At 44.3% G+C, this 19669-nt stretch overlaps 1 protein-coding gene across 1 annotated transcript in view; it reads left to right on the top strand.

Annotated features, from left to right (window-relative positions):
- Positions 1-19669, top strand: part of LOC115113786 (solute carrier family 12 member 4-like) — a 53935-nt gene that overhangs the window by 32802 nt on the left and 1464 nt on the right. Inside the window, exons 10-24 of the mRNA XM_065012060.1 lie at positions 4840-5004; positions 5172-5270; positions 5464-5521; positions 5728-5902; positions 7335-7453; positions 9199-9297; positions 12813-12932; positions 13054-13158; positions 13353-13521; positions 13766-13961; positions 14888-15057; positions 15821-15952; positions 16465-16572; positions 17960-18147; positions 19229-19362. Of these exons, the coding sequence (XP_064868132.1) occupies positions 4840-5004; positions 5172-5270; positions 5464-5521; positions 5728-5902; positions 7335-7453; positions 9199-9297; positions 12813-12932; positions 13054-13158; positions 13353-13521; positions 13766-13961; positions 14888-15057; positions 15821-15952; positions 16465-16572; positions 17960-18147; positions 19229-19362 (2037 nt within the window). The remainder of the gene's footprint in view (positions 1-4839; positions 5005-5171; positions 5271-5463; positions 5522-5727; positions 5903-7334; positions 7454-9198; positions 9298-12812; positions 12933-13053; positions 13159-13352; positions 13522-13765; positions 13962-14887; positions 15058-15820; positions 15953-16464; positions 16573-17959; positions 18148-19228; positions 19363-19669) is intronic.

Below are 19669 nucleotides of genomic sequence, written 5' to 3' on the forward strand. Positions count from 1 at the left end.
TATATGGGGCTTTGGTGACAAAACTGAAGGCACTGTGATAGACTGCATCCAATTTGCTGAGTAGAGTGTTGGAGGCTATTTTGTAAATGACATCGCCGAAGTCTAGGATCGGTAGGATGGTCATTTTTTCGAGGGTATGTTTGGCAACATGAGTGAAGGATGCTTTGCTGCGAAATAGGAAGCCGATTCTAGATTTAATTTTGGAATGGAGATGCTTAAAGTGAGTCTGGAAGGAGAGTTTACAGTCTAACCAGACACCTAGGTATTTGTAGTTGTCCACATATTCTAAGTCAGAACCGACCAGAGTAGTGATGCTGGACGGGCAGGCAGGTGTGGGCAGCGATCAGTTGAAGAGCATGCATTTACCGTAATTTCCGGACTATAAGCCGCTACTTTATTCCCACACTTTGAACCTCGCGGTTTTTACAATGACGCGGCTAATTTATGGATTTGTCCCGCTTTCACAAGATTCATGACGCCAAAGAACTGAGCACCGTCACATAATGTGACGTAAATCGAGCGCGCTCAAACTTCCCATCATTCTGATTACGGTAGTAATTTTGTCACCCTCATCATGGCAAAGACACAGAGAAATGCATATGATGCAGCTTTCAAGTTGAAGGCGATCGATCTGGCTGTTGGAAAAGGAAATAGAGCTGCTGCATGGGAGCTTGGCCTTAATGAGTCGATGATAAGACGTTGGAAACAGCAGCGTGAGGAACTGACTCAGTGCAAAAAGACAACAAACCTTTCAGAGGGAAGAAAAGCAGATGGCCCAAAGTATTTGCAGCCACTAAATCGTGCATTTAAGGTGGCGCTGCGTGTTCAGTGGGAGGCTTGGATGACAAGTGGGGAGAAATCCTTCACTAAAACGGGCCGCATGCGAAGAGCAACTTATGGTCAAGTCTGCCAGTGGGTCCTGACAGCATGGAGCATTGTCAAAAAATCCACTATAATCAACGGGTTTCGAAAGGCTGGACTGCTGCGTGTTGAAGGGGCAGCATGAGCTCAGCGGGGTATTTGCCTCCGGATGAAAGTGACGAGAGCGACAATGAAAACCATCCAACATCGGATGAAGCAATTCTGAGGCTATTCAACTCCGACACCGAAGGAGATGACTTCAGTGGTTTCAGTGCACAGGAGGAGGAAGATAGTGACCAATGACTTTACTGGTAGGTTTAATTTTTGTTACAAGCCGTGTTTCGTTAAAGCCTATTTATTTTTGTTACAAGCCGTGTTTCGTTTAAAGGCTGTGTAAAGTTAATTTGTTTCAATGTACCGGTAGGCACCTGCGGCTTATAGACATGTGCGGCTTATTTATGTACAAAATACATATTTTTTAATAATTCAGTGGGTGCGGTTTATATTCGGGTGCGCTTAATAGTCCAGCAATTACGGTAGTTTTACTTGCATTTAAGAGTAGTTGGAGGCCACGGAAAGAGTTGTATGGCATTGAAGCTCATCTGGAGGTTAGTTAACACAGTGTCCAAAGAAGGGCCTGAAGTATCCAAAATGGTGTCGTCTGCGTAGAGGTGGATCAGATAATCACCAGCAGCAAGAGCGACATCATTAATGTATACATAGAAAAGAGTCGGCCTGAGAATTGAACCCTGTGGCACCCCCATAGAGACTGCCAGAGGTCCGGACAACAGGCCCTCCGATTTGACACTTTGAACTCTGTCTGAGAAGTAGTTGGTGAACCAGGCGAGGCAGTCATTTGAGAAACCAAGGCTGTTGAGTCTGCGATAAGAATGTGGTGATTGACAGAGTCGAAGCCAGCTGCACAGTATTGTCTCTTATCATGACATCGTTTAGGACCTTGAGCATGGCTGAGGTGCACCCATGACCAGCTCGGAAACCAGATTGCATAGCAGAGAAGGTACGGTGGGATTTGAAATGGTCGGTGAACTGTTTGTTAACTTGGCTTTCGAATACCTTAGAAAGGCAGGGTAGGATAGATATAGGTCTGTAGCAATTTGGGTCTAGAGTGTCTCCCCCTTTGAAAAGGGGGATGACCGCGGCAGCTTTGCAATCTTTGGGGATCTCAGACGATACGAAAGAGAGGTTGAACAGGCTAGTAATAGGGGTTGCAACAATTTCGGCGGATAATTTTAGAAAGAGAGGGTCCAGATTGTCTAGCCCGGCTGACTTGTAGGGGCTCAGATTTTGCAGCTCTTTCAGAACATCAGCTATCTCAATTTGGGTGAAAGAGAAATGGAGGAGGCTTGGGCACGTTGCTGTGGGGGGTGCAGGACCGGGGTAGGGGTAGCCAGGTGGAAAGCAAGGCCAGCCGTAGAAAAATGCTTATTGAAATTCTCAATTATCATGGATTTATCAGTGGTGACAGTGTTTCCTAGCCTCAGTGCAGTGGGCAGTTGGGAGGAGGTGCTCTTATTCTCCATGGACTTTACGTGTCTCAGAACTTTTTGGAGTTAGTGCTACAGGATGCAAATTTCTGTTTGAAAAATCTAGCCTTTGATTTCCTAACTGCCTGTATATATTGGTTCCTAACTTCGTTGAAAAGTTGCATATCGCAGGGGCTATTCGATACTAATGCAGTACGCCACGGGATGTTTTTGTGCTGGTCAAGGGCAGTCAGGTCTGGAGTGAACCAAGGGCTATATCTGTTCCTGGTTCTACATTTTTTGAATGGGGCATGCTTATTTAAGATGGTGAGGAAAGCACTTTTAAAGAATATCCAGGCATCCTCTACTGTCGCAATGAGGTCAATATCCTTCCAGGATATCCGGTCCAGGTCGATTAGAAAGACCTGCACGCTGAAGTGTTTTAGGGAGCGTTTGACAGTGATGAGGGGTGGTCGTTTGGCTGCAGACCCATTATGGACGCAGGCAATGAGGCAGTGATCGCTGAGATCCTGGTTGAAGACAGCAGAGGTGTATTTGGAGGGCAGGTTGGTTAGGATGATATTTATGAGGGTTCCCGTGTTTATGGATTTGGGGTTGTACCTGGTAGGTTCATTGATAATTTGTGTGAGATTGAGGGTATCAAGCTTAGATTTTAGGATGGCCGCGGTGTTAAGCATGTCCCAGTTTAGGTCACCTAAAAGCACGAGCTCTGAAGATAGATGGGTGCAATCAATTCACATATGGTTTCCAGGGCACAGCTGGGGGCAGGAGGTGGTCTATAGCAAGCGGCAACAGTGAGAGACCTGTTTCTGGAAAGGTGGATTTTAAAAGTAGAAGCTCAAATTGTTTGTTCACAGACCTAGATAGTAAGACAGAACTCTGCAGGCTATCTCTGCAGTAGATTGCAACTCCGCCCCCTTTGGCAGTTCTATCTTGTCGGAAAATGTTATAGTTAGGGATGGAAATTTCAGGGTTTTTGGTGGTCTTCCTAAGCCAGGATTCAGACACGGCTAGGACATCCGGGTTGCCAGAGTGTGCTGAAGCAGTGAATAAAACAAACTTAGAGAGGAGGCTTCTAATTTTAACATGCATGAAACCAGGGCTTTTACGGTTACAAAAGTCAACAAATGAGAGCGCCTGGGGAATGGGAGTGGAGCTAGGCACTGCAGGGCCTGGGTTAACCTCTACATCACCAGAGGAACAGAGGAGGAGTAGGATAAGGATAAGTATAAGAACTGGTCATCTGGTACGATCGGAACAGAGAGTAAAAGAGAAGGTTTCTGGGCACGGTGTAATAGATTGTACAGACAAAGGTATGGTAGGATGTGAATACAGTGGATGTAAACCTATGCATTGAGTGACGATGAGAGAGATATTGTCTCTGAAACATAATTTAATCCAGGTGAGGTCACCGCATGTGTGGGTGGTGTAACTAAAGGGTTAACTAAGGCGTATTGAGCAGGGCTTGAGGCTCTACAATGAAATAAGGCTATAATTACTAACCAAAACAGCAATGGACAAGGTATATTGACATTAAGGAGATGCATGCGTAGCCGAGTGATCATTGGGTCCATTGAGTAGCTGGGCGGGCTGGAGACACGGCGATTCAGACAGCTAGCGGGCCGGGCCTAGCAGGCTAGCAGAAGGGCCTTAGAGGTTACGTCGGCAGATCAGTCGTGATGGATCAGCAGGGCTCCGTGTAGAAAAGGGTCCAGGCCAATTGGCAAAATAGGTATTGTTGCCCAAGGAGTGGCTTATGAACCTCTTCAGCTAGCCTGGCTAATTGTTGCTTGCTTCGGGACAGAGACGTTAGCCAGGAGAAGCCAATCAGATAGCCGCAAGATAGTTGCGATGGTCCAGGTGAAGAGGTTCAGAGGTTGCGGTAGGAATCTGGGGATATGGAGAATAAGAAGTCCGATACGCTCTGGGTTGAATCGTGTTGTGCATCACTGGCAGGAGTTGTCCAGGCTAAAGGTTAGCTGATGACCGCTAGCAGTGGTTAGCTGACTACTAGCTAGTAGCTAGTTAGCTTCTGTTGGGGGTTCTGGTTCTGAAGTAAAGAAAATAGCAGATCCATACCACATTGGATGAGGCGGGTTGCAGGAGAGTATGTTGAAGTTTGGGTTAAGAAAAATATTTTAAAAATATATGTGAAGAAAAAATATATAAAAAGATATATACACGGGACAGGACGAAGACAAAAGACGCCTGACTGCTACGCCATTTTACAATAGTGATGACATGTAATTACAGTAAAACATAGACTTTGTGTACAACATGTTTGTAGTGATTTAGCTATCTAAAAAGGTGAATATATATACTTTGTAAAACATTTTCTGTTATTATAACAATCATTTGTGATGTTGTAGAGCTTTGGGTGTTTTCGTGCCGTTAGGTGGATGCCATTATGTTGCTTACTTTGTGGATGGGATGCTAGCATTTCTATAAACTTGGTTCCTGATGCATGTTTTAGATAACATGTGGGGAGACTACCTGGAGAAGGGTCAGATCTTGGAGAAGGCAGGTCTGCCCTCAGTAGACGTCCACGGGGCTGTGGAGAGCGTCGGCCTGTACGTCTCAGCTGACATCGCTACATCCTTCACCCTCCTGGTGGGAATCTTCTTTCCCTCCGCCACAGGTAAGACCTGGCAACCCAGATCCATAACTGGCAACCCAGACCATGAACTGGCAACATCAGACCAATAATCCCAGCTGGCAACCCAGAGACATTTTTGTTCACTGATTGGTCAACATTCTGAGAGTTGTCAGTAACTGATGCGTGTCCTTCATGACCCTGTACTGTAGGTATCATGGCAGGCTCCAACAGATCAGGAGATCTGAAAGATGCTCAGAAGTCCATCCCTATTGGAACCATCTTGGCTATAACCACTACTACCCTTGTCTGTATCCTTTCATGGAGTCAATAGTCAAATCAAATCAACATGTATTTGTCACGTGCACAGGATACAGCAGGTGTAAATGGTAGTGAAATGCCTACTTGCAAGCTCTTCCTCATCCACAAGTTGTTCAATGTCTAGATGCATCTGTCTTCCATACTGCATGTGTTTCTGTGTGTTCCTTAGCATCCTATCGTCAGATTTCAGCTCTGTGGTTCTGTTTGGGGCCTGTATTGAAGGAGCGGTCCTAAGGGACAAGTAAGTGAACTTGTCTGTAGCATTAGGCCACATCTTTGACATCACAAGATACATTCAGGTCCAGACAATAGCCTGTCTGCTTCTCAAGAACATACAGTACAAGCTTGTAATTATATTTGTTGGTATGGCAAAGCACTTCAGATGCTGTGTTTGTTGGTATTGATAATGGCTCCGCTAACAGGTCCATGTCCTCTCCTGTCCTGTAGGTTTGGGGATGCAGTCAGTAAGAACCTGGTTGTGGGGACTCTGTCCTGGCCTTCCCCCTGGGTCATCGTGATTGGCTCCTTCTTCTCCACCGTGGGGGCTGGACTACAGTCCCTGACCGGCGCCCCTCGTCTCCTACAGGCCATCGCCAAGGACAACATCATCCCCTTCCTCAGGGTAGGCCCAGCCACAGGTAGCCTAGCGGTTAAGAGCATTGGGTCAGTAACCAAAAGGTTGCTGGTTCAAATCCCAGAGCTGACTAGGTAAGAAATATGCCCATGTGCTCTTGAGCAAGGCACTTACCCTAATTGCTCCTGTAAGTTGCTCTGGATAAGAATGTCTGCTCAAATGTAAAAAATCATACACTGGCTATCAGTGCCCTTCCTTATGGCTTTGTGGATGGAGCTGTATTGTACATACAAACTGTGTAATTCCTATACAATGCAAAGCATCTCGTGGCCTGAAAAACAGCCATAATTCAAGGTTTCTCTAGCTGCCACCACTGTTTGTACACATTGCTTGATACATTGCTCGGCTCTATGCCCATGTATACTCACAGTGGCCCTACTATTAGATACATAATGATACACAACTAAAAACTACAGTGAACAAGAGAAGAGAGTTGTGGTTGTCTTTGCTTACTCATTTGAATGAAGCTGAACATAGAAGTTCATTTGCATTCCCACATGTAAATTATTGTTGGTAGAAGAGGATTAGCTATATAAAAGAAGGGCATTATGTAACCCTGTTATAGGATCCGGTTAAGCGACCATGAAAATTATTGTAAAAAACTGGCCTAGGACCAGTACTTAGAGGCCCAATGCACCCGTTTTTCAATCAATAACAAATCATTTCTCGGTAACAGTTAAGTACCTTACAATAATAGTTTTCCATTAAAGTCAACAAAAATAGATTTTTTAGCAAAAACATTTTTCTCAAGCAAGAATTTAGACAGGACTTTCTGGGAGTGGTCCAAGTGGGGAGGGGAAAACTAGCTGTTATTGGCAGAGAGGTTGGAACCCTATTTGTTATTGGTCTTTTAAAGTTTCACTATGCAGAAATCGCTCCGCCAATTTCCTGGTTGCAAAAATTAAAGTAGTTCACCTAATTTCAGTTTGTGATAAAACAAGCACATGTATAGTGTAGAGAATCATTGTATCATCTAAACCGTTGTGAAATATATTTTCAATAACCAAACATATATTTTATTTTCAGCTGTTTTGAAGCTGGTGTACAAAACTGAAAGTAAAAGATGCAAAAACAAAATGTAAGAACTGGAAGCATAGAAATAGTGCACATAGAACACATTTACCGCTTGTTAGATTTGCTTTCAATGTGAATGATGAATCTATAACTATAATCTATAACAAATGTTTTCACATTCCACCTTTACAGTGTTAGTTTCATCAGCTGTTGTACAATTTGATATGTAACACAGGGAAAAATTGAATTTTGACTGCACTGGGCCTTTAAGGCCACTCAATCCATAAATGATCGGTCCCATTGGCTACAATACAACAATCAGCCTGAAATAAAACAAATAAAAAACAAACCATCACAAAAAAATAATGTATTTATAAAGTGTATATTTTTTTATTTTCTGGTGCAGGTGTTTGGTCATGGCAAGGCCAATGGGGAGCCAACCTGGGCACTGTTACTGACAGGGCTCATTGCTGAGCTGGGCATCCTCATAGCCTCTCTGGACATGGTGGCCCCCATCCTCTCCATGTGAGTCACACACACACACATGCACGAAACATGACTAAACACACACATATGCCTGCAGACACATCAAACATGATTATTTAAAAGCAGGCAAATAGGGATGATTTCAAATCATATGTTGGGTGAACTTGCTGAACTTGGGGCCTCCCAAGTGGCGCAGAAGTCTAAGGCACTGCATCGCAGTGCTAGCTGTGCCACTAGAGATTCTAGGTCGCAACCGGCTGTGACCGGGAGACCCATAGGGCGGCGCACAATTGGACCAACATTGTCCGGGTTAGGGTAGGGTTTCGCCGGCAGGGATGTCCTTGTCCCATTGCGCACGAGAGACTCCTGCGGCGGGCCGGACGCAGTGCACGCTGACACGGTCGCCAGTTGTACGGTGTTTCCTCCGACACATTAGTGCGGCTGGCTTCCAGGTCAAGTGGGCATTGTGTCAAGAAGCAGTGCGCCTTGGTTGGGTTGTGTTTCGGAGGACGCACGGCCCTCGACCTTCGCCTCCTCCGAGGCCGTACGGGAGTTGCAGCGATGAGACAAGACTGTAACTACCAATTGGGTACCACACAATTGTGGAGAAAAAGTGGTAAAAAATAAAATAAAAATGAATTGCTGAAATTACTCCCATCAGCCAAAGTCATGTAGTTTACATGGGAGAAAACAGACTCTTGATGACTCTACTTCCCTTCTCAAACACTGCTATTAAACCATAAACCATTTTAAACCATAAACATCTCACAGATGTTTAAAAAACATTATGGTCCTCTGAGGAGTAGTTTGGGCGGCAGGTAGTCTAGCGGGGCCAGTAACTGAAAGGTTGCTGGTTCAAATCCATGAGCTGACTAGGTAAATAATCTGTTCATGTGACCTTGAGCAAGACACTTAACCCTAATTGCTCCTGTAAGTCACTCTGGATAAGAGTGTCTGCTAAAATATACTTTAATCAAATCACTTGCATTTTAACAACCACTTCACAAGTGAAACACCTCATTCCAGCCAGGCACTCTGTACACAATCAGCACAAGTGACTTTGTGTGGAAGGTCACCAAGTGCAGTGGTTCACAAACTGTGGGTCCAGTTATTTTATATATATATTAAGGAACTCTGTCCGGCTTTTAACTTACTGTTGAAAGTTATAATAGTAGAATGCATAAGGTCAAATTTTTAAATTGGGTAGTACATCATCAGTATTCCTCTTGTCATGTCAGTCATTAGCTGAAATGGGCTAGTTGATCTGGACATTTCTATTTATAACATGTCAGAAATGTCCAGATCAACTAGCCCATTTCAGCTAATGTTTTTTAGCTAGGTTTTTTTAGCCCATAGATTTTGTAATAATGTTCGAGTCACACAAATATCACATGAATACACATTAGACATGGCATAATGTATAGAACTGTAGGAAATAAGCTGAAAAATATTATCTACACCAACAAGAGGGGTGTGAACAGTTTGTGTCATGAACAGTGCTTGTGCCCATAGAAATAGACATTGTGCACATGCGGGATGTTCCTCAATGCTGGAAGGGGGGCCTGAGTGAAAAAGTTTAGGAACCCCTGACCTAGTGCACTTTCTTGTGCTTCTGTGTTTTGCCATCAGTTGAGATGTATTTTAGCAGACTACCAGGCCTATACACCCTGCAACAAGTACATAACTGCAAAATTAATATATTGGAATTCCAAATCAATATTTAAATGACTAAATCGGGTTTGGACTGAATTACATTTTGTGGTGTGTGATTTTTTTTTCTACAGGTTCTTCTTGATGTGCTATCTGTTTGTGAACTTAGCCTGTGCTGTGCAGACTTTACTACGGACACCAAACTGGAGGCCTAGGTTTAAATATTACCACTGGTAAGTACAGTACAGGTGTATGTGCGTGGCTGTGTATCCGTGCATACTGTATGTGAGCGATGTAACACTCATTTGTATATGCGTGGGTGTTGGATACACTTTCACTCCATTTGAATAATCTACTTTGCTTTCTCAGGTGACATATTGGGAAGCTTATCAAAATATCTTGTTGACTGACTGGAGGACTTTATGCAGACTCCAGCTATAGAGGCATTTTGTTCTCTGGTATTCTGATGGTAACCTAGAAAGAAGGAACTTCACTGTAATAAGCTTCAGTAGCTGAACAAGTATAGCACCTGTCGTGGAAATTCACCACTCAAACTCAGTGTAAAGGAATCAATCTTTATTAACACGACCGGAGAGGTTCACATTCTCAATCCAAGTTTTATGAAAACTCTGAAATGGGCTTTCCCTCTCAGTCCTTTTATAGTGCTATATAAACAAGTCATATAAGCATGATTTACATTATTCATTATTAACATTGGTTCCTGCATGTGACTGAAAAGGCTTTTTCTCTCAAAGCTGGGACCTTGAAACTGAGATACTCCTTTTGGTTCCCAGAGCAATGTTCTGGGCGTTCTGCCAATTGATCTGAGGAGGAGGTCACAGCCATTCCATCAGTCCTCTTGGTTATGAGGGCCCAGCAGGGTTCTCCTTCTCCAATGACCATCTACTTCTGGGCCACTACTCCGGGCCTGGTCCCTTTGGCTCAGGACTCATCTCACCTTCTTCTGCACTACTCCAGGCCTGTGTTGGTCATTTTGGCTCAGGACTCATCTCACCCTCTGTCAGGTTCCCACAGTGGAGGTGGTCAGAAGAGCTTGGTACGGCACTCTCCAACAGAGGTCCTTCCAACTCTCTCTCCTGAAGTCTTTGACCACCACAAAATCACCTGGGTTGAAATAGTGCTCAGCTCCACCTGCCAAGTTCGGCAAAGACACCTTCACCCGGGGGAAAAGTCTCTTAAGAACACTGTTAAGGGTGACACAATTCTCAACCATATCTTCCTCCATTCCTTGCAGGGACAACCTGTTCTTGAGAAAAGGTGTATTAGTCATCCTCGTGGGGTGGCCAGTCAGCACCTCGTGTGGAGAGACCAGTGACTGTGTGGGATCTGCCTCTCATACTCAGTGCCAATAGAAGCACCTTTACCCATGTCAGGCTTGTTTCACCAATTAGTTTAAACAATTTTGTTTTCAGAGTTTGGTTCAACATTGTTAGTCATGCAAATCAAACATTGTACAACCCCACCACCAGAGAAATGTCCTGCCAGCACAGTAAAACCTACTGTACACCAACATCAGCCCCCCGCACCTCTCTGATTCAGAAGGGTTGGGTTAAATGCGGAAAACACATTTCAGTTGAATGCATTCAGGTGTACAACTGACTAGGTATCCACCTTTCCCTTATTTATTCATGTATTTACACGATCCACCATCCCTCTTTTTGACCATGTGACAATTTGGCAAGGAATTGTAAAGTACAGCGGGGCATGGCTGGTCTGCTCCGCTCATCCAGCCATACACCCGAGGCGTCCTTCTCTGATGCATCAGCCGTTGCCTGCAGAGTCATTAACAGAGAAAGGGTTAGTGGAAGCGGGAACTGCTGCCATGTGAAGGAGGGGGAAACAGAAGAGGAATCAGCCAATTTAGCAGCGCGGTCAGCCTTAGTGTTCCCCAAAGGAATGTTGTCATTAGAGGAAGAATGCGCCTGACTCTTGATTACAGAAACAGAGGAGTGCAGCTGGACCGCCTCAAAGACAGACGAAACAAGACTTTGTGCAATCCTCTACAATGTTCCAAAATCATGCACAACACCGAACTCAGATCTACTATCAGTGTAAATGTTAACTGAGCAAAATATAAGCTATAGTCAAGCCAAATAGTTCTGCTGCCTGGGAAGATACGTGTGAGGGGAGTAGAGAACTTTCCACAGTTTCCAAAACAGTCCAACAGCATAACCAACTAAATGATTCCCTTTTTCGTTTCTCTGGGCAGACCAATCTACAAAAAACTAAAAGTCTGGATTGTCTAATGGGGTGACTCTCAAGTCCAACCTAGAGCTACAGTCAGCTTCAATAGCTAAATCACAGTCATGGTCTTCACCGGTATCTGCTGCAGGGAGAAGAGTTGAAGGGTTAAGAATGTTCTGATAGTCTTAACAGTCTCGCGGACATCAAATGAGCCGTTTTTGCCTGTTTAATAATTGCCTCCACCACATGGGGCATATGTACGGTTAGAAGAGACATTGCCACAATATCAGAACATCTCTCCAGTCCAGACCACAGCTTCACTCGCCTCCATCTTTCTCCCATAAATACAATCCTGCAGCGGTTGAATTTACTAATTGCCTCTAATCTACCAGTGGAGAGGGCATAACATGTTTAGGCAAAGCTTTAATTGCCTCTAATCTACCAGTGGAGAGGGCATAACATGTTTAGGCAAAGCTTTAATTGCCTCTAATCTACCAGTGGAGAGGGCATAACATGTTTAGGCAAAGCTTTAATTGCCTCTAATCTACCAGTGGAGAGGGGGCATAACATGTTTAGGCAAAGCTTTAATTGCCTCTAATCTACCAGTGGAGAGGGCATAACATGTTTAGGCAAAGCTTTAATTGCCTCTAATCTACCAGTGGAGAGGGCATAACATGTTTAGGCAAAGCTTTAATTGCCTCTAATCTACCAGTGGAGAGGGCATAACATGTTTAGGCAAAGCTTTAATTGCCTCTAATCTACCAGTGGAGAGGGCATAACATGTTTAGGCAAAGCTTTAATTGCCTCTAATCTACCAGTGGAGAGGGCATAACATGTTTAGGCAAAGCTTTAATTGCCTCTAATCTACCAGTGGAGAGGGCGCGACCCTCAGAAGTGATGTCACGACCCAAATATTTAACTGGCATAATTGCATCTTACTGGGGGAAACTTTATGACCATTTTCTGCCAAAAGAAATCCTCAATGCCTAAGTGTCCTCGTGACATATCTCTTCTGATTGTGAGCAAACCAACAAATGGTCAACATACTGAACCAAAACACTCCCTCCAGGATCAACAAAAGAAGAGAAGATAAGAAAGAAAGAAAGCATGAGCTAAATCAATTACTAAAAAACAAACTACCTGGAGGCACCTGGGATAAAATGGTAACAGTGTTAGGCACCAGGGGTGCTCTAGCATGTACAGCATCGTTTACTATTCTAAGGTCTTGCACAAAACGATATTCACCAGATGGTTTCCTAACAGGTAAAATTGGTGTGTTTACAGGGCAAATTCGGGCAGAGAACCAGAGCGCCTCTTTCAACTAATGCACTATGGGAATGATACCCTTTTTGGCTTCTTTGCTAAGTGGGTACTGAGCTTTGTAAGATCTGTGGGTGCTTTTTGGCTTCTTTGCTAAGCGGGTACTGAGCTTTGTAAGATCTGTGGGTGCTTTTTGGAACGACCACAACTGGTGATCTCCTTTCATGCGTCCAATAGTATAGTATAAAGAGTACTACAGTATATCTGTGTGTTTCCCCCACAGGGCTCTGTCTTTTCTGGGTATGAGTATGTGTCTGGCTCTGATGTTCATCTCCTCCTGGTATTATGCCATTGTGGCCATGTGCATCGCTGGCATGATCTACAAGTACATTGAGTACCAGGGGTATGTCTGGACTCTTATCCATTTCATATCATAATTGGATATCATTGGGTCAATGTATGAGTTAGCTATTTAGGCCAGAGTATATATTCTGATGCTGTCACTCTCTCTGTCTCTCTCTCAGAGCGGAGAAGGAGTGGGGAGATGGGATACGAGGTTTGTCCCTCAGTGCTGCGCGCTACTCTCTGCTACGGCTGGAGCATGGACCACCTCACACTAAAAACTGGAGGTAAACATCCTTCCTCGTCCATAGTCTTAGATATCTGGTATCTCCAACTTCAGATATGCATAACTACCTCTTCCTCTTCATACATTCTGTACTTTCTAACACTCTACAGTTTTTACTGTTGTTTTGTAGTTGTTTATTAGTACTTCCAGGTAGATTCTCATGTTCTTTGTCTCTCTTGCCCCTCCACTCTCCAGGCCCCAGGTCCTGGTGCTGTTGAAGCTGGATGAGGACCTCCATGTGAAGTATCCCCGTCTGTTGACCTTTGTCTCCCAGCTGAAGGCAGGGAAGGGCCTGACCATAGTGGGCTCTGTCATCCAGGGACAGTTCCTGGACAGCTACGGAGAAACACAGGCCTCTGAACAGGTAGGGATAGAGCTGTAACTTATTTCTCCGATAGCCTATTGTGTGTACAAGGAAAATATATTTTGCCGTACTGCAGCATTATTGAATCAGTTCAAGATTGTTTGAAGGCTGTTACCTCATACAGTCCACATTATAAAGCTATAAGAAAGAGATCGAATTTCTGTTGTCTCCTCTGTGCCAATAAGAATAAGTGAGTTTATTGCCAGCTTCATGATTACCTGCATTGTCTGCTCAACCTCGTCAGGCCGTAAAGAACATGATGGAGATGGAGCGGGTGAAGGGTTTCTGCCAGGTGGTTGTGGCGTCCAAGGTGAGGGAGGGCATTGCCCACCTGATCCAGTCATGTGGCCTGGGGGGCATGAAGCACAACACAGTGGTGATGGGATGGCCCTACGGCTGGAGGCAAAGTGAAGACCCCCGCGCATGGAAGACTTTCATTAGTAAGACTCTGATTTACTGTAAACTAGCCTGGTCCTACACATGGATCTGACCCCTTCCCATAATAATATTCCAAACCATAACTGTCACTGGAATTTCATAATTCCTATTAATTATACATTAATTAAATCACTCAGTCTATTTTATAAGAATTTGTAAGATTCCTATTTGCATAAAATAGACCGAGACCAGTCTTATCAAAATTAGATAATAGTATTTATTCTCGGAGCGCGCTGCCATGTAACCATGAACAACAATTTATATACAAAATATGACGTCATAGGTTATAAAACGTTTTTCCTCCTATCAACCAGGACCCAACAAGTTGAAAAGTTCATTCCAACCCACTAGCTCGCTCACTCCAGACACACACTTATCTAGATTAACTTCTGGAATCCATCACTATTTAGAAGACAGTTCCAGAGAATGGAAAACCCAGGAAAACACTCTCTGCCTTATCTAAACATCCCAGAGCTAAGTTGAGTCGGTTCAACCATAGGTTAACGACCCTTTTTGCTTACTTAAAAACCCACAATTCCAGTCCCCTCCAACCTGGCTGGAATGATATTTATTTTATTTAATTACCCCCTGTTTCATGCTCCACAATCCCTTCCTTATGAATTAATATTATTAATCAGATATAATAAGACAGGGTATAAGTTTAATTAGTTATAGTTATATTTAAAATGTAGATATTGTTTAGTCATTATTCCTAAAATTCCTAACAATAACCTCATCCCAGTTTCTCCATGAGAGCATTGGCCATCTCTATGTTTCTATTGGTTTGGTGGACTGTCCTTCAGCCTGTATAGTATTTGAAACATTACGTGCTGACTCTTTAGTTAACTGATAGCATCAACATTGAATTGTATTACATTACATATTACACAAGGTGAACATATTTACCTCTCTGTGCCCCTCCCCACAGACACAGTCCGCTGTACCACAGCAGCCCACCTGGCTCTGATGGTGCCCAAGAATGTTTCCTTCTACCCCAGCAACCACGAACGCTTCACAGACGGCACCATCGATGTGTGGTGGATCGTCCATGACGGAGGAATGCTCATGCTGCTACCTTTCCTGCTCAAACAGCACAAGGTAAAGTCCCGCGCACATCAATGCAGAAACTCTGGGAGCATTTACTGTTTGGCCACCATGACTTGAGAGAGTCTAAAGAAGAATGGATTTGTTGGTCAGAAAATGATCTACAGGGCCTCCCGGGTGGTGCGGTGGTCTAGGGCACTCATTGCAGTGCTAGCTGTGCCACCAGAGACTCTGGGTTCGCGCACAGGCTCTGTCGCAGCCGGCCACGACCGGGAGGTCCGTGGGGCGACGCACAATTGGCCTAGCGTCATCCGGGTTAGGGAGGGTTTGGCCGGTAGGGGTATCCTTGTCTCATCGCGCACCTGTGGCGGGCCGGGTGCAGTGCGCGCTAACCTGGTCGCCGGGTGCACGGTGTTTCCTCTGACATGTTGGTGCCAGGTTGGATGCGTGCCTCCGGGTTGGATGTGCGCTGTGTTAAGAAGCAGTGCGGCTTGGTTGGGTTGTGTTTCGGGGGACGCATGGCTTTCGACTTTAATCTCTCCGAGCCCGTATGGGAGTTGTAGCAATGAGACAAGATAGTAACTACTAACTATTGGGGAGAAAAGGGGGTCCAATTTTTAAAAATTAAAAAAGGATCTACATTTACATTTTAGCAGACGCTCTTATCCAGAGTGACTTGCAGGAGCCTTGCTCAAGGGCACATCGGCAGATTTTTCACCTAGTCGGCTCAGGGATTGGAAACCAGAAACCTTTCAGTTACTGTCCCAATGCTCTTAACTGCTAGACTACTCCATTCTTACCATGGTGTGTGTTTCAGGTTTGGAGGAAGTGTAAGATGCGTATCTTCACTGTGGCCCAGATGGATGACAACAGTATTCAGATGAAGAAGGACCTGGCTACGTTCCTGTACCAGCTGAGAATAGAGGCAGAGGTGGAGGTGGTGGAAATGGTGTGAGATGTTCTTCCTTAAATCTAATTATGTAATGATGGTGGAGATGGGGAGAGATGGACCTCCTTAAATCTAATTATGTAATGATGGTGGAGATGGTGAGAGATGGACCTCCTTAAATCTAATTATGTAATGATGGTGGAGACGGTGAGAGATGGACCTCTAATTATGTCATTATGGTGGAGATAAATCTAATTATGTAATGATGGTGGAGACGGTGAGAGATGGACCTCCTTAAATCTAATTATGTCATTATGGTGGAGATGGGGAGAGATGGACCTCCTTAAATCTAATTATGTAATGATGGTGGAGATTATGTAATGAGAGATGGATGGACCTCCTTAAATCTAATTATGTAATGATGGTGGAGATGGGGAGAGATGAACCTCCTTAAATCTAATTATGTAATGATGGTGGAGATGGGGAGAGATGGACCTCCTTAAATCTAATTATGTCATTATGGTGGAGACGGTGAGAGATGAACCTCCTTAAATCTAGATGAATAATTTCAGCATGACAGCGACATCTCGGCCTACACGTATGAGAGGACTCTGATGATGGAGCAGAGGTCTCAGATGCTCAGACAGATGAGGCTGTCCAGTGCAGAGAGAGAAAGAGAGGTACCTATTACACATCAACAAACATCCACAGAATTACACCTGTCAGACCAAACATACATAACAATAGTTGTGGACCACAGTGAAGGACATATTGAGCTGGTTTAGGTTTAATCTGGGGCTGGGAACCAATACACTACATGTCCAAAAGTATGTGGACACCTGCTCGTCGAACATTTCATTGCAAAATCATGGGCATTAATATGGAGTTGGTCCCCCCTTTGGTACTGTAACAGCCTCCAATCTTCTGGCAAGGCTTTCCACTAGATGATGGAACATTGCTGCAGGGACTTGCTTCTATTCAGCCACAAGCATTAGTTAGGTCGGGCACTGATGTTTGGCGATTAGGCCTGGCTCACAGTCGGCATTCCAATTCATCCCAAAGGTGTTTGATGGGGTTGAGGTCAGGGCTCAATACAGGCCAGTCAAGTTCTTCCACACTGATCTCAACAAACCATTTCTGTAAGGACCTTGCTTTGTCATGCTGAAACAGGAAAGGGCCTTCCCCAAACTGTTGCCACAAAGTTGGAAGCACAGAATCATCTAAAATGTCATTGTATGCTGTAGCATTAATATTTCCCTTCACTGGAACTAAGGGGCCCAGCCCAAAACATGAAAAACAACCCCAGACCATTATTCCTCCTCCACCAAACTTTACAGTTGGGGCAGGTAGCATTCTCATTGGCATCCGCCAAACACAGATTTGTCCGTTGGACTACCAGATGGTGAAGCGTGTTTCATCACTCCAGAGAACACATTTCCACTGCTCCAGAGTCCAATGGCGGTGAGCTTTACACCACTCCAGCCGATGCTCGACATTGCGCATGGTGATCTTAGGCTTGTGTGCAGCTGCTCGGCCATGGAAACCCATTTCATGAAGCTCCCGACAAACAGTTATTGTGCTGACGTTGCTTCCAGAAGCAGTTTGGAACTCGGTAGTGAGAGTTGCAACCGAGGACGGCGATCCCATTCTGTGAGCTTGTGTGACCTACCACTTCGCAGCTGAGTCATTGCTTCTCCTAGATGTTTCCACTTCACAATAACACCACTTACAGTTGACCGGGGCAGCTCTAGCAGGGCAGATTGACTTGTTGGAAAGGTGGCATCCTATGCTGGTGCCACGTTGAAAGTCACTGAGCTCTTCAGTAAGGTCATTCTACTGCAAATGTTTGTCTATGGAGATTGCATGGCTGTGTGCTTCAGTATACAACTGTCCACAACGGGTGTGGCTGAAATAGCCAAGTCCACTAATTTGAAGGGGTGTCCACATACTTTTGTATATTTAGTGTATCTACACTATAATTAAATGAAGCAATGTATGGCCATGCATTTCAAGTCACTCTAGTATGGACATTATGACATTGTATCCCCTGCACTCTGCCCCCTATAGGCCCAGCTGGTAAAGGACAGACACTCTCTGATCCGTATGGGCAGCCTGTACTCAGACGAGGAGGAGGAGGTGGTGGAGCCTGTAGCTGATAAGATCCAGATGACCTGGACCAAGGAGAAGTACGAGGCAGAGAGGAGGAACAGAAACAATGCACCAGAGAACTTCAGAGAACTCATGAGCCTCAAACCGTGAGTCACTTGTTTTGGTCTATTGGAAGGCCAGGAGTTTTTCTTGAGATACGTGATCTGACTTGGAAAACCCCTAGGCCTTTCACGTGGTTAGGAAAATCTCCATCCGGGTATTCCACTCTCGCTAGTCTTCCTTCTTTACTCTCTCCTCCTCATCTCCTCTCTCTCTTTTTTCTTCCTCTTGTCATCTTGCAGACAGAGAATTGTTCATCCTTTGAGTGATGTGTTATTCTGATCACTCTGTCTGTAAATTCCTGTGAGTAATATGTTAATCTGATCACTCTGTCTGTAAATTCCTTTTAATGATTTTATTCTGATCACTTTGTCTGTAGATTCCTGTGAGTAATATGTTAATCTGATCACTCTGTCTGTCATTTTAATGATTTTATTCTGATCACTTTGTCTGTAGATTCCTGTGAGTAATATGTTAATCTGATCACTCTGTCTGTAAATTCCTTTTAATGATATGTTATTCTGATCACTCAGAGTCTGTAAATTCCATGCAATGGATTGGATGGCGGGGTGGGGTGTGCTTTGTTATGTGAACTGCACTTGATGTCTTTCTGCTTAATGACTGAGTTGGTTCATGCTGTCCACTGTTGGATATCTGAACATTATTCCACGGCATTGTTAAAGGGATAGTTCACCCAAATTACAAAATGACATATTGGATTTCTTACCCTGTAAGCAGTCTATGTACAAGGTATGACAGCAATCCATGCTTTGGTATAGTTTCCTTAGCACCTTTTCCACATACTAACGTTTTAGCATTTGTGGCACAAATCCCATTAAATTCATGGGACCAATATTCACATTTTGTGCACATCATGTTCATAAGGTACTTTTTTGAGGTTCAAAATCAATTGTAGATGATTTGGACACGATGAGTGAACAATTATAATATGGGTCCCATGACGTGAGCATGTGGAAACGGAGCCAGGGAAACTGGATTGCTGTCATTCGTTGTCCATAGACTGCATACGGGGTAAGGAAACCAATGTGTAATTTGGGTGAACTATCCCTTTAAATAATTGAATGTTCTGGATTGCATTTGTAACATCTGTATGTGGTTGTGTCCCAGGGACCAGTCCAATGTGCGGCGGATGCACACAGCAGTGAAGCTGAACGAGGTGATTGTCAACAAGTCCCATGATGCTCGCCTGGTGCTGCTCAACATGCCGGGGCCGCCACGCAACACAGACGGAGATGAGAACTGTATCCTTCACTAACAGCCGCTCTCATTGTACTGGACAACACTGGTCTTAGAGGTCTGTGTGGTACAATATTTAATTTTTTAGGACAATGTTTTAGGGCTCATTATGGGGTTAGGGAGTGTAATTTGGGGTTGAGTGTAGCATGAGTTGTGTAAAAGGTGAAAGAATGAGTAGGAGTAGATGGCCAGCCAGCATACACGAAAGATTTGGCAATGTGACCCGAGATGAAAGACTACTGGCTTTTAAGCTGAATATCAAATCTGTTGCGTACACAGATTTGCAGATGTAATCGCAGGTGCCGTGATGCA

The sequence above is a fragment of the Oncorhynchus nerka genome, linkage group LG27, assembly GCF_034236695.1.
Source record: "Oncorhynchus nerka isolate Pitt River linkage group LG27, Oner_Uvic_2.0, whole genome shotgun sequence".
In the NCBI taxonomy this organism is placed as follows: Eukaryota; Metazoa; Chordata; class Actinopteri; order Salmoniformes; family Salmonidae; genus Oncorhynchus; species Oncorhynchus nerka.